The 14,724-nt window shown below is 42.2% G+C and overlaps 1 protein-coding gene across 2 annotated transcripts in view; it reads left to right on the plus strand.

The window, feature by feature from the left end:
- The first annotated feature begins 5,824 nt into the window (after positions 1-5,824).
- The window catches only part of LOC110508375 (serine/threonine-protein kinase OSR1), a 31,039-nt gene continuing 22,139 nt past the window's right edge, over positions 5,825-14,724 (plus strand). For both annotated transcript variants that reach the window (XR_002471295.2, XM_021588872.2), the window contains exon 1: positions 5,825-6,055. Coding sequence is in view for 1 of the 2 variants with exons in the window: in XM_021588872.2 (XP_021444547.1) it covers positions 5,986-6,055 (70 nt within the window). In the remaining variant the exon portion in view is untranslated. The remainder of the gene's footprint in view (positions 6,056-14,724) is intronic.

The raw sequence follows: 14,724 nt of genomic DNA on the forward strand, positions 1-14,724 counted from the left end.
CCCAAATTACAGCATGCCGTGTGAAGGCATGGGGATGAAAACCAAACAAACACGTATGCAAAACACAGGTGGAAACCCAAACAAAATAGCAAGGAGTACCTTGAATAAATAACACCAGCGAACAATGACTATCACACGGTACGAGACCCGTAATCATCTGCACAATATACGTGGCACGGAAGCCAAAACAACATAGTACTCGACAGGACGATGGTAAACAAAAGGCACACTTATACAATTACCAATCAAAGGGAATAGGGACCAGGTGTGTGTAATGACAGTTCCGTGACAACAGGACTAAGATTGAATCATACTACACTGGCTCCGATGCTCGTCAAATGTGGCAGGGCTTGCAAACCTTTACAGACTACAAAGGGAAGCACAGCCACGAGCTGCTCAGTGACACGAAACCACCAGACAAACTAAATTACTACTACTCACTTCGAGGCAAGTAACAGTGAAACATGCATGAGAGCATCAGCTGTTACAGACGACTGTGTGATCACGCTCTCTGTAGCCGATGTGAGTAAGACCTTTAAACAGGTCAACATTCACAAGGCCGCAGGGCCAGACGGATTAGCAGGACGTGTGTTCCGAGCATGTGCTGACCAATTGGCAAGTCTTCACTGACAAGTGCTTTGAGAGGCTGGTCATGGCTCACATCAACAACATTTTCCCAGAAAACATAGACCCACTCCAATTTGCATACCGCCCCAACAGATCCACAGATGATGCAATCTCTATTGCACTCAACACTGCCCTTTCCCACCTGGATAAAAGGAACAACAAGCCTGAAACCCTTTCTAAAGACTGTGACATCTAGTGGAAGCTGGGAACTGCAAACTGTTCTATAGCAACTGCAACATGTGTCCTAGTTATTTGTAAATCCCATAGGCTAGCATTGAAATGGCCTGTGACCTCAAAATACACTTTTCCGGATGGATTTCCCTCTGGTTTTTGCCTGCCATATCAGTTATGGTATACTCACAGACATTATTTTAACAGTTCTAGAAACTTCAGTGCTTTCTATACAATGCTACTGATTATATGCATATCCTAGCTTCTGGGCCTAAATAACAGGCAGTTTACTTTGGGCACGTCAGTCATCCGAACTTCCGAACACTGCCGCTTGGCCATATGAGGTTTTAATGAATAAAAGCAACAATGAACACGAAACCCAAACAACGCACCAACATGAAAACAGAGTCAATAACACTTGAGGAACAAATTAAAGGGAGTGACAGATATAGGGTGTCACGCCCTGACCTGAGAGAGTCTTTTGATGTCTCTATTTTGGTTTGGTCAGGGTGTGATTTGGGTGGGCATTCTATGTTCTGATTTTCAATGTTTTCTATTTCTTTGTGTTTGGCCAGGTATGGTTCTCAATCAGGGACAGCTGTCTATCGTTGTCTCTGATTGGGAATCATACTTAGGCAGCCTTTCCCCCTGTTGGTTTCGTTGGAAGTTAACTTTGTTAGAGGCATCATAGCCCTGTTAAGCTTCACAGTCATTTTGTATTGTTTATTGTTTTTGTCGGTGACGTTCTAATAAAAAGGAAAATGTACGCTCAAAACGCTGCACGATGGTGACTGGTGTGCGGGATAATCAGCAGCATGATAACCAAGAGGCCGGAGAGGGATTATACATGACACAGTCAAACAAATAATGCCTTATCACCAACGTCGAATTGTAAACACAACATGCTAATTCAGCACACACAAGATTCTATAATTACGCAATAAGGCATTAGAGGGGGTGGCATATTGCCAATATACCAAATCAAATTATATTTGTCACATACACATGGTTAGCAGATGTTAATGCTAGTGTAAGGAAATGCTTGTGCTTCTAGTTCCGACCATGCAGTAATATTTAACAAGTAATCTAACAATTTTACAACAACTACTTTTTACACACAAGTGTAAAGGAATAAATAAGAATATGTACATAAAGATTAATGAGTGAGCGATGGCCGAACGGCATAGGCAAGATGCAGAAGATGGTACAGAGTACAACATGAGCTGTTGAATTGCAACGCTACTTTTTCTCTATAATGACACTTAGCTTGTTTGATAGCCTTGCGGAGGGAATAGCTACACTGTTTGTATTCGGTCTTGTTTCCGGTCACCTTGCCCTGATTAAAAGCAGTGGTTCGAGCTTTCTTTTTTGTGCGAATGCTGCAATCAATCCAATGTTTGTGGTTGGGGAAGGTTTTAATAGACGCTGTGGGTACAACATCACTGATGCACTTGCTAATAAACTGGCTCACCAAATCAGCGTATGCATCAATGTTATTGTTCGACGCTATGAGGAACATATCCCAGTCCACGTGATCGAAGCAATCTTGAAGCGTGGAATCAGATTGGTCGGACCAGCGTTGAACAGACCTGAGCACGGGCACTTCCTGTTTTAGTTTCTATCTATAGGCTGGGAGCAGCAAAATGGAGTCGTGGTCAGTTTTTCCGAAAGGAGGGAGGGCTTTGTATGCGTCGTGGAAGTTATAATAACAAGGATCCAGTGTTTTGCCAGCCGGGTGGGGCATTCGATTTGCTGATCAAATTTAGGGAGCATTGTTTTCAGATTGGCATTGCTAAAATCCCCAGCTACAATAAATGCAGCCTCAGGATATGTGGTTTCCAGTTTACGTAGAGTGAAATGACGTTCTTTCAGGGCCGTCGATGTGACTGCATGGGGGGGAATATACACGACTGTGATTATGATCGAAGAGAGTTCTCTTGGTAGATAATGTGGTCGGCATTTGATTATAAGGAAATCTAGGTCAGGTGAACAAAAGGACTTGAGTTCCGTTATGTTGTTATGATCACACCACGACTCGTTAATCATAAGGCATACACCCCCGTCCTTCTTCTTACCAGAGAGATGTTTGTTTCTGTCGGCGCGATGTGTGAAGAAACCAGGTGGCTGTACCGATGCTGATGACGTATCCCGAGTGAGCCATGTTTCCGTGAAACAAAGAACGTTACATTCTCTGATGTCTCTCTGGAAGGCAACCCTTGTTCGGATTTCGTCTACCTTGTTGTCAAGAGACTGGACATTGGTGAGTAGTATGCTTGGGAGCGGTGCGCAATATGCCTGTCTACAGAGCCTGACCAGAAGACCTTCCATCTGCCCCTTCTGCGGCGCCGTTGTTTTGGGTGGCCGGCTGGGAACCAATCCATTGTCCTGGGTGGTCTTCCAAACAGAGGATCTCCTTCGTGAAAGTCGTATTCCTGGTCGTAATGTTGGTAAGTTGACGTTGCTCTTATATCCAATAGTTCCTCCCGACTGTATGTAATAAAACCTAAGATTTCCTGGGGTAACAATGTAAGAAATAACACATAAAAATACTAAATACTGCATAGTTTCCTAGGAACGTGAAGCGAGGCGGCCATCTCTGCTGGCTAAGGGCTGTTCTTAGGGACACGACAAATAACAAACTTATATTATAAACTGGCTGGTTCGAGCCCTGAATGCTGATTGTCTGACAGCCGTGGTATATTGGCCATATACCACAACCCCCTGAGGTGCCTTATTGCTATTATTAACTGAATGCTGATTGGCTGACAGCCATGGTATTTCAGACCTTATACCACGGATTTGACAAAACACTTATTTTTACTGCTCTAATTCCGTTCGTAAACAGTTTATAATAGCAATAAGGCACCTTAGGGTTTGTGATGTATGGCCAACATACCACGGCTTAGAGCTGTGTCCAGGCAATCTGCGTTGCGTCATGCATAAGAACAGCCCTTAGCCATGGTATATTGGCCATATACCACACCCCCTTGGGCCTTATTGCTTAAATATACCACTGCTATCAGCCAATCAGCATTCAGGGCTCGAACCACGCAGTTTATAATATAATTTTGCAGTGGTGGAAAACTATCAGACTTGAGTAAAAGTAAAGATACCTTCATAAAAAATGACTCAAGTATGAGTTGAAAAACTACAAACCTCAGATTTCCCACTTCCTGGTTGGATTTTTCTCAGATTTTCGCCTGACATATGAGTTCTGTTATACTCAAACAGTTTTAGAAACTTCAGAGTGTTTTCTATCCAAATCTACTAATAATATGCATATATTAACTTCTGGGCCTGAGTAGCAGACAGTTTACTCTGGGCACACTTTTCATCAGAACGTGAAAATGCTGCCCCCTATCCCAAACAGGTTTTAAATAAAAAATTACACAAGAAAAAGTAAAAGTCACCATGTAAAATTCTACTTGAGTAAAAGTTTAAAAGTATTTGTTTTAAAGTATCAAAAGTAAAAGTATAAATAATAAAACAATTCTTATATTAAGCAATCAAGTTTCTAGATTTTTTAAATTTTATTTACGGAAGGTCACAGGCACACTCCAACATTCAGACATAATTTACGAATTAAGCATGTGTGTTTTGTGAGTCCGCAGTAGTGATGACCAGGGATCTTCGATTCATAAGTGCGTGAATTTGACCATTTTCCGGTCCTGCTAACCGTTCGAAGTGTAACGAACACTTTCGGAAGGAAAATGTATGGAGTAAAAAGTACAATATTTTCTTAACCTCTCTGAACCACCCTTACCGGATCCGGGATAATTGTCATCAGCAACGCTGAATAGCATAGCGCCACAGTCAAATAATATTACTAGAAAACATTCGTATTCATGAAATCACAAGTGCAATATTGCAAAACACAGCCTTTTGTCAATCCACCTGTTATCTCAGATTTTGAAATTATGCTTTACAGCGAAAGCAATACAAGCGTTTGTAAGTTTATCGATCGCTCGACAAAACAATAAGTACACTTAGCATCAGGTAACTTGGTCACGAAAATCAGAAAAGCAATCAAATTAATCGTTTACCTTTGATGATCTTCGGATGTTTTCACTCGCGAGACTCCCAGTTAGACAACAAATGTTCCTTTGTTCCATAAAGATATTTTTTATATCCAAATACCTCTGTTAGTTTGGTGCGTTATCCCCAGGAATCCATCGGAAAGAGCAGTCACGACAACGCAGACAAAAATTCCAAATTATATCCATAATGTCCACAGAAACATGTCAAATGTTTTTTTATAATCAATCCTCAGGGTGTTTTTCAAATATCTCTTCGATAATATATCAAACGGGACAGTTGGCTTTTCACTAGGACCGGGAGTAACAACGGCCACCTTTCTCTTTTGCGCACAATTCAGTCTGAGAGCCCCCACCTATCCACTTGACGCGATGTTATCGTTCTGGCTCATTTTTCAAAATAAAAGCCTGCAACTATGTCTGAAGACTGTGGACACATTGAGGAAACGATAGGAAAAACAATCTGGTTGATATCCCTTTAAATGGAGCAATGGGAGGCTATGGAACATGGAGTTTTCAAAATAGAAGCCACTTCTTGGTTTGATTTTTCTCAGGGTTTCACCTGCAATATCAGTTCTGTTATACTCACAGACAATATTTTGACAGTTTTGGAAACTTTAGAGTGTTTTCTATCCCAATCTGTCATTATATTATATTATATTATATGCATATTCTAGCATCTGGTTCTGAGAAATAGGCCGTTTACTTTGGGAACTTTATTTTTCCAAACATAAAAATAGTGCCCCCTAGCTTCAAGATGTTTTAAGGAATGTAGTGAAGAAGAAGTAAAAGTAGTAAAGTAAGGTACAGATACCCCCAAAACGACTTAAGTAGTACTTTAAAGTATTTTTTACTTTACACCGCTGTAATTGTGTTATTTGACGTGTGTCTGTTTTGACACGCTAATACCCAAACAGCGTTCCATATCTAGCCACCTATTGCCACACTCAAGATGGCGTCTTTTTCATTCCACTTTCGGCATCGAGGCGCCTCGCAAGTGTCAAAGTTGTGTTGACAGTGGCTGCAGGAACTGTCAGGGTGAGGTAGCTAACATCCCAGAACCGAATGGAGTAATTATCGCGTTACATTTCTTGAAAACCAACCCACCACATTCATTATAACACTGTAAACAGTGTAAACCTCCAACGAAGCCATGACAGAGGACCCGAGTGCTCAAACCTGGTCCATCAACAAGGACGATTATGTGCTCAACGAGGTGATTGGTGAGTATGCCGCTAGACACCTAGCTAGCATGCTAACGTCATAGCTAAGCTGGCTTTCTTGCAAGACAGCTAACTAGCTCGCTAACTTATAGCTGGTCAGCTAAACCTACAGCTAACCACCAACCGTACTTTTGATAGCTAGCAAATATATTGAAGTAACGTTAGACATAGGCCAAACATCTGTTTCTCAGTTGTGCGTTTCATGGATTACTAGCTAGCTAGGCAGCTAATTAGCGTAGCTAGCTTCCCGAAGCTACTGGAGCTAGCGAACTAGGTAAATCAGGACAAGTGAAGTGCTAGCTAGGAGCAGGATGGAGGTGGGTGGTTCCCTTTTTTCTCTGAAAGAAGGCATGATAGGGCTTAATGAGTCACTCATACCTTGTGTTAGTATGGAGTTGGTAGCTACTAGATTAGTCAAATCAAATTTTATTGGTCACATACAAACGGTTAGCAGATGTTAATGCGAGTGTATCGAAATGCTTGTGCTTCTAGTTCGACCGTGCAGCAATATCTAACAAGTAGTCTTACAATTTCACTTATACACACAAGTGTAAAGGAATGATTAAGAATATGTACATAAAAATATATGGATGAGCGATGGCCGTGCGGCAAAGCAAGATGCAGTAGATGGTATAGAGCAGAGGTGGGACCAAGTCATTATTTACAAGTCTCAATTCTTGGCACTCAAGTCTCAAATTATAAACTTTGAGTTTCGAGTCCTAAACAAGTCATAATTTGCTCTTCACCAAATGTAATCCCATGTCATGGTTTTTAACAAGAGTAATAGTTAGTATATTACATTTATGCAAATCATGAATGCTTTTAAAAATATCTATATTTTTTACTTTACAAATAAACGTTATATATCCATGGAAATACATTTGGTAGCCATGAGAAAGACTCCCCTCTCAATCTGTGACAGCGGAAGAGGCGTGGTAGGCTGGGTCGGGTCGTGTGGGGTGGTTGCTCTCCTGAAGATGAATTAAGTAGCAGAGTGTCTGCTGGACATCCAACATGGCAATTCACATATAAATACATCACCTAAAACAGCCTTTGCTGTGTAGAATAGAGAATCGAGTACAGATCTATATATTGCATTTCTATCTGGAAAACTGTATCTGAATGCGGTGCCTCAGATTAAATAAGCCGTCGTTCATTATCAATGGAGAAAGCTCAAAACTGCGGAGGCCAGCAGAGAGGGGGATGGTAGGATTTGTGTGAAGCATAAACACAGAGGTTCAAGCACTCGCCGTAATCAGCAGGTTAGGAAGAGTACACAACCATTCTAGGAGGCACTCTGCCACAAATGTGCTCATTTGATCTTGTCCAGCTCCAAAAAGCGTGGTGGCTCGTCAATCAGCAAGTCTAATCTAGGCTAGCAGTGAGGACGGCACATAACAATACAGGCTCCAGACATCACAAGCCAGCGAACCCATGAAACAAACAAGTTACACCCACTCATAAACACACAACCTCGTGTGATGGATAGCTGTCGGCTATATTAGCCACAACTTACTGTTTTGTGCATCTTCAAATGTCGAATGAAGTTGGAAATTGTTTCGCCTCCGTCTGTAATTTTCTTCCCGCATGTTTTGCAAGTTGCAATCCGTTTTTTGTTTTATACAACGCTGTCTTTATATCCGAAAATAATTATTTTGGGTACCGTCTTTCCAAGGGCTCCATCTGAATTCACCCGCCGACGTTCCTTTGCACTTCCACGCACAATTTGATTGGCTGCTGTCCGATTCAAACTGTAATCTGTTAAATGAAGAGTTGATGCGCTGCACACTTTTTAATAGCATAATTTTTTTATATTTGGGCTCGGGGAGGGTATCAAGTCAGGTCGAGTCATAAGGCTCAAGTCCAAGTCAAGTCACGAGTCATTGGTGTTAAAGTAGAGTTGCAAGTCATCATATTTGTGTCATGTGACTCGAGTCCACACCTCTGGTATAGAGTCTAGAATATACAGTGGGGCAAAAAAGTATTTAGTCAGCCACTAATTGTGCACGTTCTCCCACTTAAAAAGATGAGAGGCCTGTAATTTTCATCATAGGTACACTTCAACTATGTTTTGTTGACATTGAGTGTGAGGTTATTTTCCTGACACCATACTCCGAGGGCCCTCACCTCCTCCCTGTAGGCCGTCTCTTTGTTGTTGGTAATCAAGCCTACCACTGTAGTGTCGTCTGCAAACTTGATGATTGAGTTGGAGGCGTGCATGGCCACGCAGTCGTGGGTGAATAGGGAGTACAGGAGAGGGCTGAGAACGCACCCTTGTGGGGCCCCAGTGTTGAGGATCAGCTGGGTGGAGATGTTGTTTCCTATCCTCACTGCCTGGGGGTGGCCCGTCAAAGTCCAAGACCCAGTTGCACAGGGCAGGATCGAGACCCAGGGTCTTGAGATTAATTATGAGTTTGGTGGGTACTATGGTGTTAAATCCTGAGCTGTAATCGATGAACAGCATTCTTACATATTTATTCCTCTTGTCCAGATGGGTTAGGGCAGTGTGCAGTGTGATTGTGCCATCTGTGGACCGATTGGGGCGGTAAGCAAATTGGAGTGGGTCTAGGGTGTCAGGTAGGGTGGATGGTGATATGGTCTAGTCTCTCAAACTAGTCTCTCAAACTACTCTCATGATGGTGGAAGTGCGTGCTACGGGGCGATAGTCGTTTAACTCAGTTCCCTTAGCTTTCTTGGGAGCAGGAACAATGGTGGCCCTCTTGAAGCATGTGGGAACATGAGACTGGGATAGGGATCTATTGAATATGTCTGTAAACACACCAGCCAGCCAGCTGGTCTGCGCATGCTCTGAGGACGCGGCTAGGGATGTCATCTAGGCCAGCAGCCTTGCAAGGGTTAACACGTTTAAATGTTTTCCTGACGTTGGCTCCGGTGAACTAAAGCCCGCAGGTTATGGTAGCGGACCCTGTCAGTGGCACTGTATTGTCTTCAAAGCAAGCAGTTTTGCGCGAATGCTGCCATCAATCCACGGTTTGTGGTTGGGGAAGGTTTTAATAGTCACCGTATAGTCACCGGGTACAACATCACCGATGCACTTGCTAATAATCTCGCTCAAGAATCAGCGTATACATCAATGTTGTTGTTTGAGGCTATGCAGAACATATCCCAGTCCACGTGATCGAAGCAGTCTTGAAGCGTGGAATCAGATTGGTCGGACCAGCGTTGAACACACCTGAGCACGGGAGTTTACTGTTTTATTTTCTGTCTTTTGGCTGGGAGCAACAAAATGGAGTTGTGGTCAGATTTACCGAAAGGAGTGTAAGAGGGAGTGTACAGAGGGAGGGCTCTGTATGCGTCGCGGAAGTTAGAGTAGCAATGATCCAGAATGCTGCCAGCCCAGGTCGTACATTCAATATGCTGATCAAATTTAGGGAGTCTTCTTTTCAGATTAGCTTTGTTAAAATACCCAGCTACAATAAATGCAGCCTCAGGATATGTGGTTTCCAGTTTACATAGAGTCCAATGAAGTTCTTTCAGGGCTGTCGAGGTGCCTGTGAGGAATTCTAGGTCAGGTGAACAAAAGGACTTGAGTTCCTGTGTGTTGTTATGATCACACCACGACTCGTTAGTCATAAGGCATACCCCCCCCCCCCCCCCCGCCCTTCTTCTTACCAGAGAGATGTTTCTTTCTGTCTGTGCGATGAGTGAAGAAACCGGGTGGCTGTACCAACTCTGATAACGTGTCCCGAGTGAGCCATGTTTCCGTGAAACAGAGAATGTTACATTCTGTGTGTGATGTGTCTCTGGAAGGCAACCCTTGCTCGGATTTCGTCTACCTTGTTGTCAAGAGACTGGACATTGGCGAGTAGTATACTCGGGAGCGATGAGCGATGTGCCCGACCAGAAGACTGCTCCGTCTGCCCCTTCTGCGGCGCTGTTGTTTTGGGTCGCCTACTGGGATCCGATCCATTGTCCTGGTTGGTGGTCCAAACAGAGGATTCGCTTCGGGAAAGTTGTATTCCTGGTTGTATTGTTGGTAAGTTGACGTTGCTCTTATTTCCAATAGTTCTTCCTGGCTGTATGTAATAAGACTTAAGAATTCCTGGGGTAACAGTGTAAGAAATAATACATAAAAAAAAACTAAATACTGCAAAGTTTCCTAAGAACGCGAAGCGAGGCGACCATCTCTGTCGGTGCCATGTCCTGTATTTCAGGCTTTTGTTTCTGTGAAATTGGCTGGTTTGTATAATGCTGTATGTTTGGTATTGTAGTTGAAGTTTGAGTCGTAAAGGAGACCACTAAGACTTGATACAGATGAAATTGTCTTAGAGACCTGAATAAGGCCAAACATCTCACAAATCACTGTTGATACAAATGCCAAGATGTCAAAAACCTTGCAACAAAGGGATATTAATTATAGTATATTAGCTATATAATTAATATCCTTCCAGCAAAGGATATATATTATAGGTACTTAGATGTATTACTTGTATTACATTTATTTAACCTTTATTTAACTATGCAAGTCAGTTAAGATTTTTTATTTATTTACAATGACGGCCTACAAAAGGGCAAAATGCCTCCTGCGGCGATGGGGGCTGGGATAAAAAAAAAAATTATATATATATATATATAGTTGAAGTCGGAGGTTTACATACACTTAGGTCATTAAAACTTGTTTTTCCAACTACTCCACAAATTTCTTGTTAACAAACTATATTTTTGGCAAGTCGGTTAGGACATCCACTTTGCATGACGCAAGTAATTTTTCCAACAATTGTTTACAGACAGATTATTTCACTGTATCACAATTCCAGTGGGTCAGAAGTTTACATGCACTAAGTTGACTGTGCCTTTAAACAGCTTGGAAAATTCCAGAAAATTATGTCATGGCTTTAGAAGCTTCTGATAGGCTAATTGACAACATTTGAGTCAATTGGAGGTGTACCTGTGGATGTATTTCGAGGCTTACTTTCAAACTCAGTGCCTCTTTGCTTGACATCATGGGAAAATCAAAAGAAAATCAGCCAAGACCTCAAATGTTTTTTTTAGACCTCCACAAATCTGTTTCATCCAATTTCCAAATGCCTGAAGGTACCACGTTCATCTCTGCAAACAATAGTACGCAAGTATAAACACCAGGGGACCACACAGCCGTCATACCGCTCAAGAAGGAGATGCGTTCTGTCTCCTAGAGATGAACGTACTTTGGTGCGAAAAGTACAAATCAATCCCAGAACAACAGCAAAGGACCCTGTGAAGATGCTGGAGGAAACAGGCACAAAAGTATCGATATCCACAGTAAAACGAGTCCTATATCGACATAACCTGAAAGGCCGCTCAGCAAGGAAAAAGACACTGCTCCGAAAACCAGCATAAAAAAGCCGGACTACGGTTTGCAATTGCACACTAGGACAAAGATTGTACTTTTTGGAGAAATGTCCTCTGGTCTGATGAAGCACAAATAGAACTGTTTGGGCATAATGACCATCGTCATGTTTGGAGGGAAAGGGGGATGCTTGCAAGCCGAAGAACACCATCCCCCGTGCTTCACGGTTGGGTGGCAGCATCATGTTGTGGGGGTGCTTTGCTGCAGGAGGGACTGGTGCACTTCACCAAATAGATGGCATCATGAGGGTGGAAAATTATGTGGATATATTGAAGCAACATCTCAAGACATAAGTCAGGATGTTAAAGCTTGGTCGCAAATGGGTCTTCCAAATGGACAATGACCCCATGCATACAGTGCCTTGCGAAAGTATTCAGCCCCCTTGAACTTTGCGACCTTTTGCCACATTTCAGGCTTCAAACATAAAGATATAAAACTGTATTTTTTTCTGAAGAATCAACAACAAGTGGGTCACAATCATGAAGTGGAACGACATTTATTGGATATTTAAAACTTTTTTAACAAATCAAAAACTGAAAAATTGGGCGTGCAAAATTATTCAGCCCCTTTACTTTCAGTGCAGCAAACTCTCTCCAGAAGTTCAGTGAGGATCTCTGAACGATCCAATGTTGACCTAAATGACTAATGATGATAAATACAATCCACCTGTGTGTAATCAAGTCTCCGTATAAATGCACCTGCACTGTGATAGTCTCAGAGGTCCGTTAAAAGCGCAGAGAGCATCATGAAGAACAAGGAACACACCAGGCAGGTCCGAGATACTGTTGTGAAGAAGTTTAAAGCCGGATTTGGATACAAAAAGATTTCCCAAGCTTTAAACATCCCAAGGAGCACTGTGCAAGCGATAATATTGAAATGGAAGGAGTATCAGACCACTGCAAATCTACCAAGTCCTGGCCGTCCCTCTAAACTTTCAGCTCAGACAAGGAGAAGACTGATCAGAGATGCAGCCAAGAGGCCCATGATCACTCTGGATGAACTGCAGAGATCTACAGCTGAGGTGGAAGACTCTGTCCATAGGACAACAATCAGTCGTATATTGCACAAATCTGGCCTTAATGGAAGAGTGGCTAGAAGAAAGCCATTTCTTAAAGATGTCCATAAAAAGTGTTGGTTAAAGTTTGTAACAAGCCACCTGGGAGACACACCAATCATGTGGAAGAAGGTGCTCTGGTCAGATGAAACCAAAATTGAACTTTTTGGCAACAATGCAAAACGTTATGTTTGGCGTAAAAGCAACACAGCTCATCACCTTGAACACACCATCCCCACTGTCAAACATGGTGGTGGCAGCATCATGGTTTGGGCCTGCTTTTCTTCAGCAGGGACAGGGAAGATGGTTAAAATTGATGGGAAGATGGATGGAGCCAAATACAGGACCATTCTGGAAGAAAACCTGATGGAGTCTACAAAAGACCTGAGACTGGGACGGAGATTTGTCTTCCAACAAGACAATGATCCAAAACATAAAGCAAAATCTACAATGGAATGGTTCAAAAGTAAACATATCCAGGTGTTAGAATGGCCAAGTCAAAGTCCAGACCTGAATCCAATCGAGAATCTGTGGAAAGAACTGAAAACTGCTGTTCACAAATGCTCTCCATCCAACCTCACTGAGCTCGAGCTGTTTTGCAAGGAGGAATGGGAAAAAAATTCAGTCTCTCGATGTGCAAAACTGATAGAGACATACCCCAAGCGACTTACAGCTGTAATCACAGCAAAAGGTGGCGCTACAAAGTATTAACTTAAGGGGGCTGAATAATTTTGCACGCCCAATTTTTCAGTTTTTGATTTGTTAAAAAAGTTTGAAATATCCAATAAATGTCGTTCCACTTCATGATTGTTTCCCACTTGTTGTTGATTCTTCACAAAAAAATACAGTTTTATATCTTTATGTTTGAAGCCTGAAATGTGGCAAAAGGTCGCAAAGTTCAAGGGGGCCGAATACTTTCGCAAGGCACTGTACTTCCAAAGTTGTGGCAAAATGTCTTAAGGACAACAAAGTCAAGGTATTGGAGTGCCCATCACAAAGCCCTGACCTCCATCCTATAGATAATTTGTGGACAGAACTGAAAAGGTGTGAGCGAGCAAGGAAGCCTAGAAACCTGACTGTTACACCAGCTCTGTCAGGAGGAATGGGCCAAAATTCACCAAACTTATTGTGGGAAGCTTGTGGAAGGCTACCCAAAATGTTTGACCCAAGTTAAACATTTAAAGGCAATGCTACCAAATACTAATTGAGTGCATGTACATTTCTGACCCACTGGGAATGTGAAATAAATAAAAGCTGAAATAAATCATTCTCTTTACTATTATTCTGACATTTCACATTCTCAAAATAAAGTGGTGATCCTAACTGATCTTAGACGGGGAATTTTTACTAGGATTTAATGTCAGGAATATTGAAAAACTGAGTTGAACTGTTTTTGCCTAAGGTGTATGTAAAGTTCTGACTTAAACTGTGTATATGTATGTATGTATGTATGTATTTATGATGAGACAATAAGACATGGTAGCAGCACTAAACATGGTACACACATTATTGGGCCCAGACAACAGCATGAAGGTAGAGGCAACAATACATCATGCAAATCAGCCACAACTGTCATTAAGATTGTCCATGATTGAGTCTTTGAATGAGATTGAGATAAAACTGTCCAGTTTGTGTGTTTGTTGGAGCTCGTTCCAGTCACTAGCTGCAGCGTACTGAAAAGCGGAGCTTTTGTGTGTACTTTGGGGGACCTTTAACAGAATGTGACTGGCAAGAGCGGGTGTTGTATGTGGAGGATGAGCGCTGCATTAGGTATCTCAGATAAGGGCGAGTGAGGGTTTTTAATAAGAATCAGCCAGTGGGACTTGCGACGTGTATACAGAGATGACCAGTTTACAGAGGAGTACAGAGTGCAGTGATGTGTCCTATAAGGAGCATTGGTGGCAAATCTGATGGTCGAATGGTAAAGAACATCTAGTTGCTCGAGACCACCTTTAACTGCCGATCTATAAATTATGTCTCTGTAATCTAGCATGGGCAGGATGGTCATCTGAATCAGGGTTAGTTTGGCAGCTGGGGTGAAAGAGGAGCGATTACGATAGAGGAAACCAAGTCTAGATTTAACTTTAGCCTGCAGCTTTGATATGGGCTGAAAGAAGGACAGAGTAACGTCTAGCCATACTCCCAAGTACTTGTATGAGGTGACTGATTGAAGGCGATAACACCCAGCAACAGTCAAGAGGTATTTGAAAGTTTAATACTTAAATCCAGCAAATCAAATTGTTTGGGGACAGACTTAGTGGAGAC

This window comes from Oncorhynchus mykiss, chromosome 28 (assembly GCF_013265735.2).
Source record: "Oncorhynchus mykiss isolate Arlee chromosome 28, USDA_OmykA_1.1, whole genome shotgun sequence".
Taxonomy (NCBI): domain Eukaryota; kingdom Metazoa; phylum Chordata; class Actinopteri; order Salmoniformes; family Salmonidae; genus Oncorhynchus; species Oncorhynchus mykiss.